Here is a 12,160-nt window from a genome sequence, read left to right on the forward strand (position 1 = left end):
AATCCAACCCTTTAACCCAAGAATTTGTTAGAGTCTGATGTATTTTCCATACAAGCTGCTAAAGTTGACTAGTCAGAAGACACCAGGCCTGGATATTTCTAACATTTTACTTAAAATTCAATGACTTTCTTAAAGTAGAAAATGCAGGATAAAGAATCTTGAGATGTTTTTGAATAAATGAATCATTTTCCATTCACATTTTCACAAATAAGCCAAGGTCCTCAAAGTATCAAAGATGATGTTTGAACTACAGTTAGAGCTTACGCAAATCAGTGGTGTCCCTCTTTATGGGATTTGCCTACAACAAAGGTCGCAGTGTTTAATCATCATACTGTGATGTTCTTTTCCCAGCCTTGTCTAATTCTTCAAGTCAGAGCTCTTGCATGTCACCACAGCAAAAATCCCGCTGTATATCACTGTAATCATGAAAAAAATGTAAGGTGGTGGTTAGTATCAAAACTGAAAAACATGCATTTTATAACAATTTATTTAGTAATAATTACTCATGTTTAAACACAGGAAATATTTAATACTTAATAACAAATCCATGTATTATGTTCACAAACAAATATAACACAATGTTTTACCAAACCTAACCTAACAGACACCAACAGCCATAGCATGGTGGAAGTATTTCCTAAATGTGCTTATTTTGTTATTGCCATATGTAAGAAAACTTTTTGTAAAGTGTTCAGATAAAAAGCCCCGAACAGTCCTCAGGAACTTAAGCTAACTGTAAATTCTGTAAAAGAAAAGGTTCATTGTTTTTTTCAGTTGTCAAGCATCACTCAGAGTCATCTGTGATTTCATCTTCATCGTCCCTTTTGTGAATCGTCCTACTTTCCTCAGAGTCACTCTCTTGAGCCTGAAACAAACCACAAAAGAACATTTGAAGTTATGCACACAAGGGTCGGGAAAGGAATGCTGTGACTGTGTATCACAGGAACAAACACCATGTAAAACTGTTGCTCTCACTCTTAACTGTCAGCCACTAATAATTAGCTGCAAGAGAACTCCACTCACTATCTTATCAGCACACTTCTCTCCACAATTTCAACTGCCTCCTAACCAACCAGGAACCATCATAATAATAATGATGATGAAAGCAGGCTGTTTGGTTGAAGTGTTTTCATAAATGGCATTCAGTTAGTATTCACAATTGTATTTTAGAGTTTGTTAATTCACAATAAACATTGACATACACTGATCACTCCTCCTACACCAGGAGTAGACCTATTTTGCATCCTCAGTTTCATCCCTGTCTGACACCTCAGCAATCTCCTCAGGAGGTGGTGGCAAAATGGATAGAGATGATCAACATGGGCATCCTTCTGACTGTTTTTAAAGGTAAGCTAGAACAAAAACACTGACATAACATGTCCACAGGCTATGGGGGTAAGCAGTCAGAGAATACTAGGCTTTTAAGAAGTGAAGCCCTTCTGTTAGCTCTTTCATGTGAATTTGATTTGAATTTATTGATGTTTGTTGTAAATCATAATTATTTTAAAGTAGTTTTAGAGTAATGTTAAATAAAAAAAACAACAAACTCATTTGCAACAAATCGACTTGGTGTCAGCCCAGTTCATGATTTAGACATCCCATCGCTCTAGAAACATCAAGTACCTCATCATCTGAGTGTTCCTGTGCTGGTGACTGTTGCACCTCTTCGTCAGCATCATCATCACCATCTTCATCACCTTCTTCTCTCTGAGATAGAATCTCCTCACCCTGTGGGCACAGGGTATCATCGCTTTTGGTTGATGACTCTCAATGCACAAATATGAATGCAGTTCGATGTCTTACCTTCAGGTTGCGATTCTTCAGGTTACCCATCCAAAAGGCCTCCTGACAGTTGTTAAGCGTCAGCATGGCCTTCACTCTGTAAAGAAACTGCTCCAGGCTCTTCTTCAGGGCTGGTACATGATTGGTCAAGCTGGTATCCTGGTGAAGCTGAGTACCAACATAGCATGACAAGGCTACCATAAGTAAACAGTTCCTGTCCTGACTTCAGGTGCCTTTCCTCTAATTTAAAACAAAAAACACGTGAAACTGGAAAGATTCTGTAAATCCAGAGCTACCTTAGAATGTCCACACATGTGGTGGAGCTGCCGAGTGCTGAGCTGAAAGGTTTTCAGCAGGCTCTGCACATCCTCCTTAAAAACACATCACAGGGGGGATTTCATACAACAACAAAAAATATGTTTGTTTTGCTATGCTTTAATGCCATTAAAGTGTGCTTTTGGTGACTGTCTAATGAAACCATGCATTTCAGTTTAGGGGTTCAGAGAGATGCTTTACCAAATAATTTTTGCTTACATAAAATAAGTGACAAGGCAAAATCCCATCAATTTCTGGTCATGTCTGTGATGCTGAAAGTTGCTGTGATGTCACTTCATGTTTACCTTGTGTCCTTTGAAACTGTAGTCTAGTAGTGGCATCCCCAACTTCAGGAAGGACTCCAGGAAAAGGCGACCATACTACCAATTCAAGCATTAAAATAGGTTCATACAGAGTCAAAACTGTTTTAACTGAAAGTAAACCCTTATTCAGCACAGGTGCAGCTCACCTTTAAGCACACATTGAGTACCGGCCGGGAATCAAACACCTGCAACAAAATCAGCAGAAAACAATAAGTTGCAGTTTTGTTTATCTAATTAAAAGATGAGAAGAAAACAAAGTGATAGACTGACTGATATTTAACCCACAGTTTAATAGTATGCTAAACTCTATATGTGTAGGTGTACCTTAACAAGGTTGACCAGGATGTGAAAATCTCTGACTGCCAGGTTCCATGTCAGCAATTTCTCACTCTGAGCCTAGAAGAACATAGGTTTTATGATTATATTTATGCTACAGACAGGAGAACATACTAAACAGTATGACATCTAGTGGCTGACCTCTGTGCTGTCGCTTATTTTGACAGCAGGAATCTTTCTGACAGCTTTCTCGAGCTCTGCCATCAACACTTTGTAAAACACCAAAAATGTCTGCCTGAAGAAAGACAATAACAGGAGAGTGAACAGAACAATATGTCTTGAATATAGTGTTTAATAACACTGGCTAATTTATTGCAATCATTAATTAATTTGAGTCTGCTACTTCTCTAATCTTTTAGCACTCTACTCTCGCAATCTAATGTAAATCTGCTAAATCACTGTCCAGACTAAGGTCCAAAAAGATACAAGTTGTACTACCTGCTGAGCGTGGGCCAGGAGGAAGAGCTTGCATCTTTGGATGCAGTGATGAGTTCAGCGATTCCATTTCCTGCTAGTTCCTCCACTGCCTTTAGAACATCATCAACATTCTCCAAGTAGATGCTGCAGAGAGGTGGGAGAAGACAATGATGTAATTGTTGTGGTAGCATAATATATGATAACAAATGGGGAACAAGGTGATGAACTCTGTAATTACAGTATGATTTCTGAATTGCCTCATGTGTGTGTGATGACCTGGTTTAATGAACCTGGTGGTAATTTATCAGTCTGGCTCTAACACCACCCCTATTGTGATTATTTTCTCTATTTGATTTTTAAGCCTTTAATGAAATGTAAACACACCTCAGCAGAGTGTGAAGTGCTTCATTGAACTTGTTTCCTCTCTCCCTCTCGCCACTGGCTGTTACCCACTCTTGACTCAGGAAACGCTGAGCCAGGGAAGCTAGGAAGGAAAAATCATCCAATTATTGTCACATTTGATTTGAATAGTAGGTAAATTATGTTTAAAGTAACAGACTAACTGATTTTTTCTCTGTAGGCAGCAGAACTTCCTCCTTTCTCTGACACATTGGACAGAAGCTGGGTGAAACATAGAGCTGTGCCAAGACTGGGCATTGTGCTGCGGAAGTTCAGCAGGTACTCAAAACTGTGTCTACACAAAACAAAAGTGAAAATGAATACATTTAATTTTGTCAACACAGACAAGTTGCCTTGAGTATATTCTGCTAATAGGTCCTTCTTTATACGTGTGTGGGTATATATTTTCTGGTTTTATCTTTAAACTGAACACTCACTTTACAAGTTGCTCCAAGCTCAACTCAGCACTACATTCTTTCAGTCGTCCTGCCAAAACTCCCAGAGCTTTCTTCAGTAAGCTCCGCTGTCCTGGCTGACTAAACCCAGACCTGACAAATGCACATGTGCACACAACATATATACAAATTAAAGGCAGGATTAAAGGCATACAGCTTTAACTAAAGAAAAAGATAAATCTATGGTAATATGTTTCTTCTCACACAAAAGACTGTCCTTACCAGCGAAAAATAGTGATCAGGATGTGCAGGAGCAGCTGGTAGCTTGCTGACATTAACTGGTGCTCCTGCACATCTGTTACAGGTCCATCCACAACACCATTGTTCTCAGATAGTAGAGCCTGAAAACATAGAGTCGGTATTTTAGAGACATCTGGAAGCTGAGGCTTTCTATCAAATGTTAAGATGATTTCATACCTGAAAATGGTTGTGGCAGTTCTCTAGGTGAGAGCAAAGGGCAGGCATCAGCTGGACACAACAGGAAGCAATATCTTTGGGGCTCTTCTGTTGTAGATGTGAGAACCCCAAACTCTTATCAGCCCTTCCCTATAAAAAAAAACATATTTTATTATGGAGAAGATATTAAATGTTTCTATAGTGTGGTAGTAATTAAATGCTTTTATCATCATGGGTAAATTAATAAATAGACAAATATATTTTACTATGCCTGGCCTTTCAAATAAATGATTTTAGATCATCATCATCATCATTTACTCTCTTCTCTACCTTGAGGAACGGTGCTCTCTTTGCAGGGGCAGCTGTAAGGCTGAACTCCACTTTACGAAGCAGGTCCTCCAGCAGGAAAACAAGCTCAGCTGGACCCAACAGAACCTCCTCTTGTACCTTAGTAACATCAGAAGATTACAATCCGAATGAATCCATACATTTCCCCCAAGTGATCTTGTGGTTCCAGGATGACATGGGATATTGTTGTTCATGACAACTTAAGACTATCATTCCTACCTTGATTTGGAGCTCAGAGTCCAACACAGAGCGTGACAGCAGGCCACACTGCAGAACACTCAGCACCTCCAAGTCCAGCTCTCTAAAAAACTGCTTGTAGGACACCAAGCTGACCCCTGGCCGGGTCTCCTTCTCTTTCTCCTTTTCTGGCTGCTCCTTCAGTACAAGCAGTATCAGATTGTCAGCTCACTTACTTGTGCAAAAAAAACAGAATCATGTGAGGACTGGATATACCTGCTGAGTTTCATCTGCCTCAGTAGCCTCCTCAGACTGAAAGCTGTTTTCAGAGGAATTCTTTCCAGCAGCTTTCCTCTTCTTTCCTGAGCCTTCTAAACAACAGGAGTCAGGTAGACATTCTTTTACAATGAAATTAGCATGCATTTGTAGATGAGTCCACAAATCAACCTCTAGAAGACAGTTATAAAGTTCATATCTAGTTTAATATATTATATCTTTTTAACCGATTAACACTGAATGTTGTTCGAGCTTGAGCAAAGACAGGTGGAATTTGTAGCTGAGCAGGCACACTGGAAATTAGGATGCAGGTGGTATTTTACCTACTTAAGTCAAACATCCTCTATCTAGGGTGGATACCTTTTTTTGCCTTATTCACAGGAGCAGAGGCACTAAGCACAATCCCCTCTGCGCTTTCTCCATCAAAGTTGCAAACTGGTGGAACATAGCCAGGTGTTCCTGTAATAGTGAAATTATCATGCATCAAATCATCATGCATCATTGTGAGGCCTTCCTCTGTTGAATCATGAACTCACCTGCCAGAGCTCTTTCCAGCAATGACTGTAGGTAAGTGATATTCTGCAGGCGAGTCATCACTTTCATCTTCATCTCAGTTTCTTTAAGTCTACAGAATGCATTTATAACCTGTGGAAAAAACACACACACAGCTTTAGCCACAAATCCATTACTTGACTAATTTGGCCTTAACACGCAGTTACCTCTCTGAACCAGTTGATGGTATGAAAGAGCAATGTACAGAGGAATTCCCTCTCAGTTTTGGACAGGCTTTCTATTTTCTCTACTACTTCCATGTCTGTGAGGATCAGAGGGCACCCTGTTATGCAGCAAAAAAGTAATATAAGAACATAAATTGTTTTAGAACACAAGTATTTTCTAAAAAGAAATGTTTTACTTTCTCTTCCTCACCTAGAAGGCCATCAATCTCCTCAAGGTCTCCCTGATGTAGTTTCTCCTCGCACAGCCTCAGGAGCCGAAAAAATGGAGACAAGCAGAGAGGAGACCCTCGCCTGCCACATAAGATGTAGGATTTAAATTATTATATTTATAATGAAAACAAATCACACAAAGTAAAGCTGGAGCAATACTGGAAGTGTAAGGTCTTATTGACTAAATTTGTATTCATCAGAACTGGTTAGAGGTGGAGCACTAACTTTGGTGCTTTCTGGTTTAGATTGTGCTGCTCTCCTTTGTGTTGGAAGTGAATGTCCAACAGAGGAAGCAGGTTTATGGCAATGCGTCCTTGACTCCCCTCCTCATCCAAATCATACATCACACAAACTGGAAAGGTGAAGGAACTGAAACAAACAGGCATGAAGGATTAGGAGTTATAGGAGTTTATTTAAAGGAATGAATATTTAGACATACTGAGGTGTAACTGCACCAACCTTTTTATTTCTGGTCCTACATCCACTATAAAGTCTTCCTGGAAGTCATCTAGCACTCTCTTTCCGATCATTTCCTGGTGGCAGGACAATTAAGACAAGACTAGACTTTAATCATGAAATATTCTCCTCCCAAAAAGGTAAATGCATGACATCACCATGCTTTAAGTTTAGTTTGGAGCTTGTAGCGCCACAAGCTGAGTGACATATAGTCATAAACAAATCTCTATAGTCATTATCTTCTAAACTCTGCAACTCACATCAAGAGAGTCTAAATGGATTAACAGGTATGTGGGATAACGGAAAACACTGAGGATTTACTTTGGTGGTGAAGTGTCCCTTTAAACGTATGCCAAATAAGATAAGAGATGTAAATCACTGACACTCGCACCTGCACCTGTGGATCCAGGGTAGAGTCCGAAATCAGGTTGGCCAGTTCATCATAGTACAGAGCCGCAGCCTCAGGAGAGCTTTCACTGCTCGATTTCACCAGATCCAACAGGGCTGTCACCTGCAACAAACATGTTTACAACCCAGAAATCTGTGACAGTGGAGACGAAACAAATACTGACTGTTGTTAGGATTAATCTTTGTTCCAGGTTCATGTAGGTGATGTTCTAGACTCTGTACTTGGGTATGAATCAGTACAGTGGTCTAAATAATGAGTGCTTACATCCTCGAACTGAAGGAGGATTTCTTTGCTTACTAAATATACTGGTCTGAAAATCTGAGCCAACTCCAGCCCTTTTTGGCGATGAAAGATTATAAATATGTAATAGATGTAAGGATGAGCAGTTGTAATTCACTATTAAACCCAAACTAAAAGATAAAAGTAGAGGCATACTGGAATAAGCATACACACAGGTCTTATACACACCTGTCTGGACGTTTCTTGTGACAATGACCCATTCTGTGATTCTTCCACTTTGGGCCTGAAGGTGGAAGACAGAGAATATGATGGAAAATGGATAAAAATGAAGAATATTAGCAGAAAATACGGTTTTGAGATGCAGTTTTTACCTGAGAGCACCCATACTCCCTACAATCATTACAGCACCAATGATACCAATGCGCTTGTACTTAGGCACGGTGCTGGAGAGCTGTTTGCGGATCACTATGTGCATGTCATCCTAAGGGAAGGAACGGAAAAAAGAGGGCTCAGTGGGGGAAGAACACCAAGAAATAACTGATGTCTGACCTGGATGTGAGATCCTTGCTGCTGTTGTCCAAAGGCCAGTTTACTCAGAAGGTGGAAGAGTCTACGAATCTGCTGAGGTGAGAGGTTGTCCATGTAGTCCAAGATTCCCTATGTCAAATATCACCATCAATTGAAAACCGTCCATCTGATAGCAATATGGTGTTTTGTACACTATTTATACAGTGCATGTTTAGTAAGTCTTTGAATATTTAGACCAGTGCATTACCTTGACAAAAACAGCATACAAGGCCATTTCTGATGGGTTTTCTGTGACCAGCCCACAAAGCAGCTCCAGAGCTGTGTCAACCTCCCCACCTACACCACTACACACATGGGTCACTAGAGAGCCAACCACCTCCTAAAAATATGAAACAAGGTGGAATGGCTCAGAAGAGTTTACATTCAAATACACATTTTGTGCTTAAAATAAATACTGAACCCACCTGATGGCAGTAAGTGTCAAAAGCAGCAAAAGCATGTCGATACATGTGTCCACCAAATGACACTGCGCTGGGGTCAGGAGAGCGCACCAAACTCTGACCTAGAGCCAGGATGGAGGGAAAGTACCCTCGCAAGACCTAGCATATAAATAAGCAAAATATTTACAACACAATTATCAACAGTTTAAACAGCATGTTCCTGATTTTATATTTATATTTGCACACGTACATACCTGAGCATTATCCCTGAAGGTTTTCTGTAGCAGAGGCTCTTGGATCAGTCCATTCCTCACTTTGGCTTTCAACACTCTCTCTGCCCCCCGTCGGCTCTGGTTGGAGTTGGTGGAGTGCAAGATGAAGAGTACCAGCAGATCTATAATCTGACATGAGAGTAAAGAAAAAAGTGATGTGATCCATGATAACTTAATCTACCAAATGAATGCTTATATAAACTTATTCTAGGCTATTACTCCAATTATACTAATTACAGGCAGATACACAGTATTAGTATTGTACATAAAAAAGTGCTATGAAGATATCACTTTTAGCTTAACACACCCAATAGCTGATATAGTGATCTGTATGTGAATGAGACTTATAGACAACCTGTTATACTGTTTTATAACATATTATCTTTCCAATGAATGTTCTTCAGGAATACAATGAACTCACCTTGTGGTCCTCCACTTCATCCACAGACTCTACCGCCTAATAATTAAACAGTATAAGTTAGTAATACTGAAATGAATTGCTTTAGCACCTATGTGATACAAAGCACTAGACCCCCAAAAGATGCTCATACAAGCTTGGAAATGGAACAGTATTTGTGTGTCTACTATCTGCGCCCTCACCACTAAAGCCCAGAACCTGGACCTTAACCCTTAAAGAACAAAAAATGATTTCACACCTTGAGCCAAGCCTCAGAAATGCTTTTCTGGAATCGCACTGCAGACTTTATGCAGTCGAGTATCAACACAATGCTGTCCTGACTACTTCCAGCTGCTGGTGTGGACCTACGCCAAAAAAACAGACTTATCAGATCACATTAACAAGAACCTACATGTTAAGATGGTGTAACTGGACTGGAATCTGCTATCTTACCCTCCTTTACTCTTCATGCGACTCTGAGAGGCCTGTAGCACAGGAGGAAGAACACACTGCTCCAACTCCAGTTTTTTTCGAAGATTACACACTACCTACACACACACACACAGGTAAATGAGATGCTGTACATATACATGTCAAAATAAATGTGCTGTTGTACAGATAGAATTAACGCAATTGCTACATGACAGCTCTGACCTCATTTGCATCAGAGGCTGAGACAGAGTGCAGAATGAACTTCACCACCACAGGTAGATCTTCCAGTTGCACAGCAGCCAACGTGGCCATAACAGCTGAACGAACCTGAGGCAGTGGAGAATAACAAAGTTATTTACACAGTGATACATGTGTGTTCATGTGTGTGTGCGTGTACTACCTCTGCAAGTAATGAAGAACTGAGGTTGAAACTAGACAGGGCATCCAGGATGGGAACAGTCAACTGAGTATTCTCCTGAAGTAAGGAGCTGTTGAGTAGAAAATAGATTTAGGCCTGCTCGGTGAAGACAAAAAAACTGTCACCAATAACGATTTACGGTTCATACTTGAGCTCCCTGGCTATATCATTGTGCTGGGAATCTTCCAGTATCTCTGGTAGACTGGTGATAATGTCACATTGAACCTCCACAGGTGCTACTGAAACAAGCTCCATGAGTTTTGCTGCCAGTTCCTGCGAGAAAAGGAGCAGAAGTAAACAAGCACATCTATAATTTAGTGATGACTACTATAAAGGAAAATATAATGACAAGGCAAACGGTGCACATCAGCAAAGAACCTATCATCACAAAAAATTATTACCTTAGTGTCCACAACTCTGTCTAGCCATTTAAGCTGGTTAATAATCATGCGTGGAATACTGAGTCCTCCATTAACAGGGCTGCAAGGTCCAGAACACAATTACAGTTACTTTTAGAAAACCAGAGACAATGTGATGTAAAAGTAATACTGCCAATATACTCACCCATCCAACATAAACTCAGGAAGCTTCTCGAGCAATATGTTAGTTATCAAAGTCTACAAGAAAGAGGTTGTTATTAAAGATCTGAGCTGCATCATTTTGTATGTTTTTTTTTGTGTGCAGCTCTGTTCAGAGTTCTTTCACCAGTTATGCAGAAAATTATACCTGAAGCATCTCGATACCTAACAGCATGCGCAGTAGGCTCTCCTGGAATGAGCTGACTGAACTGCAGTAGAGAGAAATGTGTCAGTCAGTAACATCATACTGACTGAGAAGATCCTTTACTATTTAAATCCACTTGACTTATATGTTTAAGACTTTTATCTTATTGTAAATATTTCATATTTTGGAACATACTCATTTAGCGATGGGGAAAAACAGATATTCCATTTTGATTTGTTGGTGGGCCAGTACATAAAATGGGTTTAGCTGTGCCCTGTATCAGCAAAAGAGTTGTTGAATGTAGCCTCTATGGTGTTTCATTGACCTTTTTTCTTTTTTTTACCTGCAGTCTCCATCGGGCAACTGTGGAACACATGGAAGGAGACAGTTCCTAAACCTGTCAGGGTTCTCTACATAGGACTCCAACCCAGAGATGAATTCCTGTATGACCTATGCAACAAAAGGGCATTTTACCATGAGCAACAAACTTTATCACTTTATTTTCGTAGTTCAGGGTTAGTACTTGGGTTTATACTCACACCAGGGTAGCTGGGACTCTTTTGTAGTTGTTTCTGTATCCGTTTCTGGAAAACTAACTGATCAACAGCTGGAGGTGAAAATGTAAAGATGGATGTAAATTCCTGACTCTAGCTCCTGATGTGTTTTGAAACTGTGACAAACGAGAGTGTTTACCAATCTCATTTGAACTGCCACCATTTTTCACAGTGACACCTGCCTCCCTCAGAAACCTGCCAAACACACTCTCATTTGTTTCAGGAACATCTTGCTTCGATTGGCGACCTGTGCTGCGATTTTTCTTTGTCTCTACAGGAAGCAGAGAATAACATCATATCCAGATGATGACAACAACAGGGCTCCGAATAGAATAGACTAGAATACAGGTCCTCCTTGAGCCTCGATAGACATTCGGGATATCTTTCAATGGGTTGATGTGGAAAGAATGGAAGTATGAATAACAAATTAAGGCTGCATTAAACTTACTATTGGTTGAAGCTGGTTGGTCTCCTGTATCCACAGAGTATCGTCGCTTTTTACGCATCATCTGATGAAATATAAAGGTGAGCAGAATGTTAAACGCCGAACTGGGCCAACATCCACAAAGGAAAAACAAGCCAGCCATCGAACACTTGTTCTATACAGTTTAACACAGCAGAACCAAACCACTCTAAGTAGTTGAATTATTCAATGACAACAACACAAGCTTTTTTGTTATATCGGGTGAATACAACGTCTGACAGTCATTAACAATAAAAAACAAAGTGAGACATACGTTTAACAGACAGATGAACTCAGACGGACAAACTGTTGAAATTATAAACACACAAACTTCCGCGCCAGTGAGTTCGCGCTTCGTAACGTCACAACATGCTGCACATGCGCAGTTTTATCAAAGAGCACGTATGAGGAAGCTGTTTCAGTGCCACTTGCTTCCTCCTTCGTCTCCAATACATGAACGAATAAAATAAGCAGTTTCAATAAGACTAAGGCCACTGTAAAAGATTTATGTATCAGGAAAATGTTTTACCTAAAAAATATAATCACATATCTTTATGGCGCCGTTAATTGATTGAAAAATTTTGCATGTTTGATGCATGTTATGCATGTTATATTAACGCTCCGTGGTCATAGAATGAAAATATAAAAGCCAACATT

The 12,160-nt window shown here is 39.9% G+C and overlaps 1 protein-coding gene across 2 annotated transcripts; it reads right to left on the bottom strand.

Annotated features, from left to right (window-relative positions):
* Positions 1–649: 649 nt before the first annotated feature.
* fancd2 (FA complementation group D2) lies at positions 650–11,859 on the bottom strand. Of its 2 annotated transcripts, none has more exons than XM_028405942.1 (44): positions 11,778–11,859; positions 11,489–11,549; positions 11,180–11,311; positions 11,026–11,093; positions 10,830–10,936; positions 10,490–10,550; positions 10,328–10,380; positions 10,165–10,243; positions 9,912–10,036; positions 9,746–9,833; positions 9,568–9,672; positions 9,367–9,461; positions 9,173–9,278; positions 8,938–8,973; positions 8,499–8,645; positions 8,269–8,403; positions 8,052–8,183; positions 7,826–7,933; positions 7,648–7,757; positions 7,505–7,559; positions 7,019–7,138; positions 6,631–6,704; positions 6,397–6,540; positions 6,152–6,252; positions 5,944–6,059; positions 5,761–5,869; positions 5,585–5,683; positions 5,225–5,316; positions 4,991–5,146; positions 4,754–4,870; positions 4,445–4,573; positions 4,250–4,368; positions 4,010–4,120; positions 3,737–3,867; positions 3,558–3,657; positions 3,195–3,317; positions 2,898–2,991; positions 2,745–2,816; positions 2,567–2,605; positions 2,403–2,477; positions 2,079–2,153; positions 1,804–1,950; positions 1,624–1,728; positions 650–865 (listed from the first exon to the last, which is right to left on the bottom strand). In XM_028405942.1, exons 2-44 carry the CDS (start codon positions 11,547–11,549, stop codon positions 785–787), a joined length of 4,332 nt encoding a protein of 1,443 aa, XP_028261743.1. In that variant the 5' UTR covers positions 11,778–11,859; the 3' UTR covers positions 650–784. The 2 variants fall into 2 exon arrangements, with proteins under 2 accessions (XP_028261743.1, XP_028261742.1); XM_028405941.1 differs by having other exon boundaries at positions 5,225–5,319.
* Between the last annotated feature and the right edge of the window lie 301 nt (positions 11,860–12,160).

The sequence above is a fragment of the Parambassis ranga genome, chromosome 5, assembly GCF_900634625.1.
Source record: "Parambassis ranga chromosome 5, fParRan2.1, whole genome shotgun sequence".
NCBI lineage: Eukaryota > Metazoa > Chordata > Actinopteri > Ambassidae > Parambassis > Parambassis ranga.

What these genes read in the sequence shown, in the direction of transcription:
- fancd2 (XM_028405941.1), bottom strand. Translation starts at nt 11,549, where the DNA reads ATGATGCGTAAAAAGCGACGATACTCTGTGGATACAGGAGACCAACCA. An exon ending in TAGGTATCGAGATGCTTCAG is followed by an intron (nt 10,381 to 10,489) that starts GTATAATTTTCT and finishes TCTTTCTTGTAG; the next exon opens with ACTTTGATAACTAACATATT. An exon ending in AGGCAGATGAAACTCAGCAG is followed by an intron (nt 5,147 to 5,224) that starts GTATATCCAGTC and finishes CTTGTACTGAAG; the next exon opens with GAGCAGCCAGAAAAGGAGAA.